The 12,483-nt window shown below is 36.4% G+C and overlaps 1 protein-coding gene across 6 annotated transcripts in view; it reads right to left on the bottom strand.

Annotated features, from left to right (window-relative positions):
* ACAP2 (ArfGAP with coiled-coil, ankyrin repeat and PH domains 2) overlaps nucleotides 1-12,483 on the bottom strand; it is a 71,479-nt gene that overhangs the window by 29,134 nt on the left and 29,862 nt on the right. For all 6 annotated transcript variants that reach the window (XM_010568379.1, XM_010568383.1, XM_010568380.1 and 3 more), the window contains exons 7-9: nucleotides 11,802-11,846; nucleotides 10,590-10,685; nucleotides 5,989-6,063 (exon numbers count right to left, since the gene is read on the bottom strand). In XM_010568379.1, coding sequence (XP_010566681.1) covers nucleotides 5,989-6,063; nucleotides 10,590-10,685; nucleotides 11,802-11,846 — 216 coding nt within the window. The remainder of the gene's footprint in view (nucleotides 1-5,988; nucleotides 6,064-10,589; nucleotides 10,686-11,801; nucleotides 11,847-12,483) is intronic.

Genomic DNA, 12,483 nt, shown 5'->3' with positions numbered 1-12,483 from the left:
TATTCAGTGAGTGGGTGCCTAACAGCTGCTAGGGGTGCATGAAAAAGCACACATGGAGTGACATCATTTATCATAAGCTATGTCCGGAGATGAAAAATAATGACATTATTATTTAATTTCACTGTTAGTAAAACATATCCTTGAAGTAGACTAACATACGGCTTCTTCCCCTTAACTAGGGCAGAAGAGAAACATCACTGAAAATTAGGTTTCAGAACAAAAAAACCCAGGTTAAATACTGAAGATGCAGGACACTTTATAATGTCACTCTCCCATACCTTCAGCAGGTACTTTTTGTAAACTGCAAACATCAGCTTTGTGTGAAAAGCATGTCTGTAAATCTCTGTTTTGTACTATGCTCCTTAGGAATTTGTCTGTACATAGGGGAGAAGAGGCTATACCAAAAAAAAAAGTCAGCTTCCAAAACAATACCATTAGCCCTATGTAATAGTCCAGCCTGAACACAAATATTCTGCTCCACACAATGTTTACTCTTATACATGCAGATGGTTTGGTCCAATCCAAGGTTAAACAAACAAGACAGTGAAGCAGTTATAACTATCAAAATGGGTCCTTTACACTCCCAGGCCAGCACAGCACCTAATTCCATAAAATTACTCAGTGTTTTTAGCTATTATCAATCTGAACAGATTAACTGAATTTGAAATATTAAATATAGATTTTTATTAATTCACTGGCAGAAGATCAGTGCAAAAAAGTTCCAAAAGCAAATGGAACTATTGTATCACTACCATATACTCAGCTGAATAAACATATAGGTTGCAAATAAAACCTTCTCAAAAATCACAAATTTGTGCATTTATTATTCAACACTTAATAACTTTGATTTTCTGTTTTCTAGATCAGAACACGCTGAACATTAAAGACTTCAGGTAAGCACAAACATCACAGTAAAATTTTAACTTAGAGAATGCTGGTGTATGTCACAACTTATGACATAAACAAACATTCTCAAAGTGTTAAAAGTCCCTTCTGTTCTTTTCTTATCCTCTCCAAAAAAAAAAAAAGAGAGAAAACCCCTGTAAGCACAGACTTAGAAATACTGATGTCACATTCCCTCCCTCCCAAAAAAAACTGATAAATCACTCTAACTTACCAGCTCCCAAACATAATGAAACCTGCTAAAGATTTGCATCTTCCTGCCTCAGTGATGCCTGCAACTCCTTGTCTAGTGAAAGACAATATACATTCCCTCAGTCTCTTCTGTCCAAACTACTATGTAATCACATTTTCCTCCAGGTTTGGAGAACTGCTGCAGAAAATGCAACGTCTTTTCCAATGAATCCAGATTTATGCTTTGAAGACATATACAAGCATGACAAGAAAACTCCTTTGGATCATTTATCATGCTACACTCAGTCCAAATTGTCTAAAATACTGAGCCTTCCTCATGAAGTGTACTTAGTGTCACTTTTAATGGCTTCCCTGATTGACTTCCACCTTTATAGAACAGATAAAGACACAAGAGCATACACAGAAACGTCGAATATTTTTCTAACTATTCATAGCAGGCTACCAACTTGAGGGGGTGGGGGGTGGGGTGGGGGGTGTGGAATAAAGCTTCCATGTGCTTTAATCCATAACACTTCATTGATAAAATTGTGGTCAGGAAAAAAATGAACAAACAAAAAACCCCTCACACTTCATTTCAATTAAAAGGAGAAAAGTAGAAAAAGGAACTAGATAAGCTGTGTCTGATCTTATAGTCTCTGCTATTTTGTAATTAAATAATAGGAGAAAAGCAGTCACATTATAGTTTATTTTTATCTTGGCGCATGGAAAAGTTTAGTGAATCAGAAAAAATAATCAGGGGGTGGAGAGAAATACATCCATATCTTTCCAGTGACCTGCATAAGAGAATCACATGTTAATAAACCCAGTCACTTTACATGATTCAGAATTTTACATTTCTTAATCAAACACACAGCTGATAAAGACTGAATTTTAAACATAATTTATTTACTAATTAGGTGTCAGTTAGGACTGAAGTACATTTCACTTAACCAGAACTAAGAAAATTAAGCCAGTATTATGAAAGTTACACTGAAGTGCTATTATCACACATTTCATTCAGATCTGAAGGAAGGAAAATCTATGGCTTCTATTCTGATACTCATTTTTCAAGGTTGGCCAGCTACTGGAAGAGAAACATTTAGAAGTAGGTTATATAAGTGAAACGTACAGCATGCTTTCGTGCCTTTTCTTTTTCCTCCCATCTTTTTCTTTAAATGCCCATGAGGGATAGCAAACCACTTGGCAATGGAAAAACAACTTTCATTTCCACAATTAACACTAACCTGGTGTGTCACAGAATACTTACTATTCTTGACAGTGTTTCAGTGAATGCATTTTCACACGAGCTTATCAATTTATCATTTTGTTACCAAAACATAAACCCCCATACTTTTCAGCAGCAGCGTTTTCGATGTACTTTCAATATAAAGATTGCTAGCAGGTCATGAAAGCTATTCAAGCCATTTTACCAGTACATCTTAGGGAGAGTGAGTATCAGCATTTTAACATTGAATATGTATTCAATATGGTTTTTTACTTTAGAGAAGCAGAATTTTTAAAGTTTTTAAAAAGGCAGTAAATGGGGGAAGCATAAGTACTAAAGAAAACACTAATCTGAAAAGTTACTCCACCATTTACTAAACAGAAGACCTTAACTGTACAACCCACCCATTTAGAAAGTTGCTTCCATTCCCTTCCCATCCCATCGGCAAAAGAGATGTTTGTCATGCTTAAGTTGGAAGTACCTTGCGGAAGGTCTTAAAACAACAACAGACACAACAAGTAACAAGGTTTACAGTCCAAGACAAAGTGAAAGAAGGCAAGAGAGTCATTGAGCATACAAGTCACTTGAAATACTGGCATATCTTTGTTTTTTGAGAGAGGAATTAGTTTGCATTACTTCTTATCAGCAGCTCTGGTTTATGCATGCTTTATGACTGTGGTAGCATCTGGTTTCCTATGACCTTGTTTACTCAAGAGGTTAAAAATTTTTAAACCATTCTCACTCCAGCTGTTTCCTGAGCAGTTCTTTGGATGCAGTTTTTTGGTTTGTTTTTGGTTTTGTTTTGGTTTTTTTCATGAAAAAGGGATTTGAATACAATGAAAACTACTTGAAGTTCGACGCAAACATTTTTCCTAGATCATTTCTCCCATTTTAGAAAAAAATATTAGCTCTGTCACAAAACCAAAAAGCCATAATGCTGTTTACAGGCCCAACCAATTTTTAAATTTTCTTAATTCAACATGTTACTACAGCAATGGCCTGCAAACTGTTCAGAAAACAACAGTTACAATTCTTAAGTGATACTGACACCATAACACCACTCTTTTAATATGAATCTTTCCCTGTAAAAATATATTGCAAAAAGTTCCCAGAATGATCATGACATTTCTACATTCATAGTAGGTGTTGCTCCAGATTAATATGGAAAAAATAATTTCTTACCCTAAAAAAAAAAAACCAAAAAAACAAAACCCCCAATTGTTTCCTGCGTATTTGCTGAGTAAATAGAACACAAAAGTTAAAACAAACAAAAAAATCAGACATCAGTTCTCTTAAAATAGAAGTCAAATTATAGTGGTGACCAAGCCCTTCCATGACTTTTGTATTAGCCTCTCAGACAACAGCCTAATTAAATAGGATGATGATTATAAAGAAAAGTGACATGAGTTACTTAATTAGTGCAATTATTCCACATGCATATGCACATATATGCAAACACAGGTAGTGGGTGGGTAGGTGTGTGCACATGTGCACTTACCTATACATTTCAGAAAAGGAACTGTTCTTTATCCACACAATGAAGAAAAGGCATCATTCTGAAGCATTAGATTAAAACTTCAGTATATTAAATACATATATACCTCATGGAATATTCAACACAAGAAGCAGAAGTTTCAGTAGTTATAAAACATGGAAGGATTTGGCACTGGAATATTTGGGAACACATGCCTAAGAGGCAGCCCCATGGAAAGCAACATGACAAGCCATGAGAAGTGAACAGAGAACAAGGTAGCCATCCTGGTCAAGTTGACCAGATGACAAACAATGATATAAAGAACCAGATCCAAGGTCTAAGGCGGTTCAAGATTCTGAAATCCTGATGAGCTGGAAATAAACTTGGTGGGAAGGTTGGGAAAAGCAAGTAGGAGGAGACAAAAAACCAAACAGACAACATGATTTGAGTAACAAACCAAGAAAATGATTAGAGAAGTTATAAGAGGAATCTCCAATAAAGCATGCCCTCCAAAGCCTAAATGCATTAATCTAGGCATTATCATCACAAAAATGCATCAGTGATTTCACTGATAAGGACAGGAGACAACGTACACAACTTGAAACACAGAACTTTATAGAGGACAACATATGATACAATCTGACTGCCCTGATTATATTTTAGAGACAGCATAAAACTGTCATTCAATTAAAATAAGGACCAATATATAAATAACCTCATTATGATTGCCATTTGTACTAGAAACCAAGAATATTTGTATTACACACAGAAACAGCTTATCAAGTTTCATGAAGCTTAAAAGTTTCAATAACCATTGATACTATTAGAAACAGTTTACCTGTAAAGCAGCCTTTAGCAGCATTTGAAGAAAAAACAGACTGTAAACACCATTGGCAACAGCAATGACCATAATTCACCATAACAAGTTATTATTTTTATGGCCAAAAGATAATTGCCCATAACTTACATCCTTCACCAAGCACCACTGTTTTCCAACAGTAAAACCCTCAACTACTGCTCAGTCCTGAAACTAGACCTATTGAGCTCAAATTGGAATTTGAATGTCAATGTTAATTCTCAAGTTCCATCTCCTTCCCATTTCCCCTCTTTCTTCCCCTTCTTTGCCTGTAGTTATCTCCCATCTGCCTCCTAAAACAGAACATCAACACTGCCCTAAAACCCATCACCATGTCTGCTCAATTTCATGGTTACAGCAATCCTAATGCTTCCCACCAACTCCTGCAGGAATGACAGGATGAAGTGACAAAAACATTTTCAGCAACCAAAAATGTTACCTTTTCCCATTAGTATTGACTCCTATTAAGGCTACCTAAATTATAATCTTAGCATGTTTTCATTCCTGAATTTATTTACTCATCAGATTTCATTTACATTAGGCTTTAATTTATGCCACCTGAACCAATACAGAATGTATTTGAATGAGAGTAAGAAGTGTTGCATTACCTTTAAATTGGTATCTACTCCCTTTCAAATGTACCTGCAGTATTAGCTCACTACCGGAGAGTTCAGTGGAAATATTTTTAACTTCTAGCATTATACCTGCAAAACCAATACTGATCTAGAGCTTCTGAAACATCCAAACAACAGAAGTCATTCCCCCCACAAAATGAATTATCTAAATTTTTCTCAACAAGCAAAAATAAGAATTATTGCACGTACAAATCTTCCCAAAACAGCAATTTAATATTATCATTTTCATATTTATGTACAGCTGAACACCATACATTAGACAACTTTACAAAAGTTTACTTTTGCTCTTTATATGCAATAGCAGCTGCCACACTACCTCAAAGTGCTGCACTCATATTTGGCACAGTCCAGAATGTGTCCTATGACTGTAGGACTGTGCAGCATATACACCTCTTCTACAGACACGCAAGAGGGGAAGATAGCAACTTTTACAACTATATTGAATCCAAGATGTAATAGGAATTAAGAGTTCTAATGAAATGTTAGAGTCCCAGCATTCAAATAAATTCTACTGTACTATGTTTCAAAACTAAACATAATATTCTGTTCCGTAATACAAAAAGCTTATCTACAATCCAACCCTATGCTTAATGATGTGTAAGTCTATTTCTCTGCACTAAAGATACCACCCCTCACAGTTCCGATGCAGAGATGCACTGCTGGGGAGAGGTATCAGAGATACAAAAATGTGTGTGCAGTCTGCCTTTTACATTGTCTCAAGTACCTTTTGTTGAATAGTGGAGTGCTTTTGCTCCATATCTCTCTTCTCCTTTGCAGCATCTACAGCCAACTGATCCAGCTGTAAAGAGAAACAGAAAATTGGATCTTTAGATATCAAGAGAAATTTGGCTCAGTAGATTTCATAATGCTGACAAAAAGAACACGTCTAGACATTGCATGACTTGTTTCATTTGCATAGTATAATTACTTCTCTGGTCACAAAGTGTTTACCTTGAATTACCACTGAAGCCTCGTTTAAAGCACTGCACTACCATCCTGAATTAACCTCTACAAAAGGTGTACATTTCTTCTAAGCCTTAGATGAAATGTTTCAAAGAACAGCATGGTGCCAAGCATATGCAACTATACCGCATTGGTGCTCGGTCTCTGAAGAGAATGACTCATGCTTTAGCTGCTCTTGCTGGCTGACTGGCCTATGCAGCAGCACTGGCATTAGCAGCAAAAACTAGAAGGAGTGAATGTTAGTGATTTTTCTCCTCCACAAAATGGGGGAACTGCCTCAACCGGGCTTTTGTATTGATAGCTTTGACCAGGTCACCAGCAGTATTTGAGCAAGATTCCTTGAAGTCTTAGGTAGAATCATTCAAACTGTTTCTAGCTTAAGAAATAACAACTATATGATTTTGCAAATAAGACAGTGTCACAACAGAGAGGATTTAAGTTAGCATCCTTACAAAGTCTGTGCTGATTAAAAAAAAAAACACTACCAAAAACTTGCTGCAAGCATGTCTACAGCACTACCTTATTAACTTTTTCCTTTTAAAACCAGAAGGAAAAAAAAGGCAGGAAATGTCAGATATCCTATAAGAGAGTAAGGTTTTTTTGCTTGGGATTTCCCCCCCCCCCCTTTTTTTTTCGGTTGTGTTGCAGGGTTTTTTTAGGGGTGGGGTGCAGGTTGTGTGTGTGTGTGTTTGTTTCATTTTTTTTCCCCAGACTTTGATCTTTAAAAAGGAAATACTGTGAAGTGGAGGAACAGATGTTGCCTGAAAGACCAGTTATCTTGTGTGACATGCTATGGAATCTGACGAACTCCTCCTTTATCCAGCCTTTAATACACGACTGCCATTAACACCAGTCACAGTACCTTACTGAATAACGATGCAGATGCAATACCAAACACAGCGGTACAGTGCGCAGCTTAACATCTGTGGGACAGACCTCATTCTACTCCAGGCCTAGAACAAGGAGACCTGGAAAAGTGCGCAACACCAGTTTTCCAGCCAAAGTCAGTCACGTGGCAGAGGGCACAGTATGACTAACAGAACCTCCAGTTCACACGCAAATAGGAACACCTCCATCCGCTCTCATAACCACGAGTGAGAACCCCTGCCAACTCTGGTCATTTTTGCCAGTGTTCTATTTCCCCTGCTTGAAATGATACAAATGAAAGAAAAGAGACAATAACTGGCTCCTACGCCCTTATGCTAGAGAGCCTCCAGCAATTAAGGAGCCATCAGATAACTGGGACATCTGGATCCAATTTCATACTCTGTTACTTTTCTTAACTTGTCTCTCCCTGGCTTCTTCTCTAGTCCAAATGACTATACCAGCACTTTCACACCTTACAGGTGTTTGTGAACATGAACACATCAAAGACTGAAGTGTCCAGATGTCCTATTTATGTAGCTATATGACTTAAAAATGATAGAAGATCCTCTAAAACAGAGGCTGGGCTGCCATTGTGCTCAAAGACTGTTTGGCACCAAGAACCCTGGGAAACCCATTCTTTTGTGATAAAAGGGCTTTTGTGGTCCAAGGGCTGTTCAAGACTTTATAGGAATCAAGTTTCTTGCTAAAACCTCAGATTCAGGAATCTGCATGTGGCCCCCAAGAAGTTCTTCCTCCTACCCTGCTAGATGAAACAGAAGGTAGCCACATTCAGATTAGGGGAATTACCTCTAATTTATCTTAAATGCAAGTGTTTGAAGACACATTTACTACAGCATAAGTGCCAAAGCAAATTTCTTAACAGCAGCTCATTTCTCATTTACTTTCTTTACTATCAAGACAGCATTGCATCATTCCAGTTGTCAAGCTCAGACCAGAATTTCTTCTTTTCACTCAGGTGAGCAGCACATCAACAGTCTTAAACAGAAAAGAGCAACAGCATACAACTATCAAGAGCTGGGGCCAATCACACTAAACTACCAAAATCCCAGCCATTATATCATTACCAGGTGGTCTTCAAAAAAATTAGGGTTTTCAAAATACTGCATTTACCAGTAAATGTATTTTTATAAACATATAGTGCTATAAGTGGTATTCTGTAGATAACTAAATCAGATTAAAATGTTTAGCTTTTTCAATAGCCATCTCAGAATGGAAATTCAGGTAGGTTTTCTTTTTAAACTAACACCACATTTCACGTGAAAAGTGCCAAATACCGTAATTTCCATCAAAAAGTTTATATTACACTTGTGTGCCATTACAGATTCCCCTACAATCATCTGATTCACAAGTAATCCTACCCTAAAACATCCAGAAATCAAAATTGCTCAATCCTATTCCATTCATGTAAACCAGTTATTTTGAAAATGCAAAACAAAAGAATTAAAAATTATAACTATACTATTTAAGATCACTTCAATTTTAATACTTCAGGTGGTGTTAAACCTTGTAATTAAGATTATACACAAACTTTATGTGGGAATGAAAACTCACGAACAGAAAGAATCTGACAGTATTTTCAGAAAAATCTAGCAAATCCCTGTTTTGTTATGTCACAACATACCTTCTCTCTGACCTGTTAAAGGCAGAAGCTTCAACCAATACAAACTGCAAAGCCATTAACCGTTAAACTTTCATAAGCTATTTACAAGTCTACTTCTGTCATGAAAAATATCCATTACTTAAATGCCAAGGTCTGCCACAAAAGAATAATTCAGCAAGTTGTACAACTTTAGGGTCTTCAGTCTATCTTTGCTCCAGTTACAATATTTTTTAAACTTTCTCAGCTTTGGATTTTCTAAATTTAACTCTTTCAGTTGCTATGATACCAGCACCAAAATGAATGTTACACAATGCTCCTTACCACATCAGGCAAAAGGATGACCAGCCATTGAAAAATAACCTTGAGATTATTTGAGCAAGGAACACAATGATATGGAAACATTGAAAGCTAGCTGGTAGCATAAACCACTACCAACTCCGTAGTTTTAGTCTCCTTTCCCCATCCCCTCTTCTACAGAGGTCCAGGACACATTCTATACTATCAAAACACTACAGTTCAATAATTACAACCCAAAATGGAAGGATGTGAAAGAATAAAAAGCACAACTAAGGACAGTCATGTGCACCTGAACCCTTCAAGTGCCACTATTACACCAAACACGGAGGGCTATAGCTGTACACTCACTTCCCTTCTTGATGGCAATGCCAGCTCAAGCAGCCTGTCTCTCTTCTCAGCTCCATCACTTGCTTGCCACACACATGCACGCACCTCCCTGATGTGTGTTTGTACAAATAATTAAGACCCACAGTAACCTGACTGGCAACTAGTCTAGCAAAAAAGTAACTATTTAGACATTTGATTGTTGGAGTTTTCTACAGTTCCCAATCTGCATCGCTGCACAGACACAGAAGCAGGTTGTGGGGCACAGATGACAACAGCACTGTGGCAGGAATTACCAGCTCAGAACAATGTCATTTCTCAGACATTCAGCGATACACCCACTTGAGATGAATGAAAATAAATGTTTGCTGTCATTCATTTACTTTTGTATCTGGACAAACACTTAGAATTTGGGTTGACTTTGTTTTGTGGATCAGATTGGGAAGCGGCAATAGAGGGTTTTGCATCAGTACAGTTGTTGCAAGTCCTCAGAGGAGGAAAAAAAAAAAAAAAAAAAGTGGTGTACAACTATTTCCAGGCCCATTCAGCTTGCACTGAAAACAAGTCAAGATACTGCTGAGCCTTCTTCCTGCACCACAGACAGATCTTCAGTTAAATATTATATGTTCTTAATCTATTTTGCATAACCATTTTCAATGCCTCCTGTGTGCAGATGCCTGTGGTCCATCTAACCTTTTCATGAGTCCCTCACTGAAAACCCACAAGTTGCCATTGTGTGTTCTTAAGCACCACAACTGGGCAAGAAGGACTCACTGTATGAACTCAGTTTTGCACTACTTATTAAAATCAGAATTCTGTTTTATGGTCTAAGTTGCTAACATCAATGTTCTTTTTGGCACACTGTATAATTTATACAGTAAATAATGTATATAAGCAGAAGGAAAAAAATCTACTTTTTATTGTTAAATATATTTATAACATGAGTCATATACAAAAAATTTTAAAACAAAATAATCCAGTTTCCTGAATACCATAGAGTACCTCAAACATCACTACACGGCTATGTTTAAGTATGTAAATCCTAAACGTGGTATTAATTTTAGTAAACAGACAACTTTCAGTTTCTAACTATTTTCATTCAAACCACTTACAGTGTATTTTTATGCTTTGCCTTTATCACACTACAGTTCCCTTTTTGTTGACTAAATCTATGATGCACCTGATACGTATGCATATATCAAGTTTTTATTCATTCCAGCATATAGTTATGAATTTTTACAGTAATTTGTTACCTGTGCACCAAGATCTTTCATGTAGGGCTCAAGTTCACTAAAAAGATCATAGCCTTGATGGAAAAAAGCCAGATGGGCATACATAAACGATAACATCTAGAAGGAAAAAAAAGTATATTTTTTAAAGGACAAATATTTATCAGATATCACATAAATATATCACTTAACTAATCCACATGAACAAACTTAAAATGCAATTCCAGGTTTAATTTCTGCTTTCTTGTGTCCTGGCAATTTTACATTGATATCACATAGAGCTTCCAATGTTGCAAATAAACATGCAAGGTAAAGGCAGCAAAGAATCAAGCCAAAAATCTCAGAAATTAGTTAATAGGATTAACCCCATTAACAAAACAAACAAATCTACTTAAGGGCAGTAAATTACTTCTAATTCATGTCACCTGAAACTTTTGTTATCTCCTGTTTAACTAGGACATGTAAATTAGAGAGGGGCTACAGGATATATTTACTAATGATCCAAAACCACAACCTTTATGAACATAGCTGAGAAGACTGTCTAGTCTTAAAGAAGAAAACAAGTTGGGAAGATGCAGAGCAGAAGGGCAAGCAGCTATAAAGCTGTGATCCAACTAAAGTTTTTGCTATTTAAAGGAATTAAGGAAATTATGGGAGTGCAACTTTAGACCTTTGAAAAAAAAGCACCGTTGAATTTGACAGTCTCTACCTCAGTAAGCTTTTTACAGAGATAATGTGAAGCAGAAAAGGGAATACAATCAGAAGAACACTATCATGCAGATACAGCTGAATATTAATTTAGCAGATACTATACTAAAGCTTATTGTATATTTGCTATTACAATATGCTATTTACATAAAATACAATTTTTTGTAGAAAAAGCTGAATCCATCTTAGACTAGATTATAAGTAGTACTTATGGCTTATAAATGAATACAGCAGACCTAAAAAGCAGAATTCTTGGCAAAGCTCGATTTTAACCATGAATCGCATACCAAAGAGTCAAAAGCAGTGAAAACCTTAAAGTGTTCAATTCCAAACCAAAAGGATTGGCAAAGACAGTGAAGCATCTATGACCAGTTATAGTAAAGGCCAAACTGTGACCAAAGTGCCAAATGTGCTGGTAATGTTTTGATGGGTAAAAGAAATAAATTTTTAATACAATGCTTTGCAGTCACATTTTTAATTTCAGATGTATTTAAATATTTTCTATACAGAAAATAAAGTGTATCTTACTGATTTTAAGATTTCTGCTCTCCTTTTAGACTGAAGAACGTTGATCTAGAAAAAAAAAAAAAACAAGCAAGGAACTTATTTTATTCTACTTGCAAATTTTCCCTACAGAAGTAAACTTGTATTACTTCCAAATAATGATAACAAAGCTTAAAACATTGGAAGAACGTAACTCAATATCAGACTTCACAAAGCACTTTTTAAAAGAAGATGCACACTAGTTTTGTCACATGAAAGTGATGCAATCAGAAAAAGCTTGCAAAGCTAGAATTTCACAGTGATAGTCACAATTTTCTTATATTGGAAGGGAAAATATAAGACATCACATGCTAATTGGAAGCAATATAAACACACCTTTCAAGCAAGGAAAATTGGTACCCATTTTCAAGAGACTGAATTCAACACGTTTCAAATACCCTATCTGACAGTATGAGCTAACCCAGCCCACCAACTTCTTTAAGAAGCTGCACTCAGCACCACTGCCGTCTCCTGCCAGCGGACAGGAAAGGACAGGGGTATGTTTATTTTTTCCCCTCAGGCTGACATTGTCTAAAGTGTCCCAAAATTGGGATACAGACCCAGCCTATGAAACAAGCAAGATCATAATAGCTTCAATAAGTAACTTTTCAGATATACTTGCACTTTTAAGCTAGCTGAAGCCACTGATCGATGGTGTTGCCTTAGA

The sequence above is a fragment of the Haliaeetus leucocephalus genome, unplaced genomic scaffold, assembly GCF_000737465.1.
Source record: "Haliaeetus leucocephalus isolate CR32 unplaced genomic scaffold, Haliaeetus_leucocephalus-4.0 Scaffold240, whole genome shotgun sequence".
NCBI classification, from domain to species: domain Eukaryota; kingdom Metazoa; phylum Chordata; class Aves; order Accipitriformes; family Accipitridae; genus Haliaeetus; species Haliaeetus leucocephalus.
This window is presented reverse-complemented; position numbering and strand designations above follow the sequence as displayed.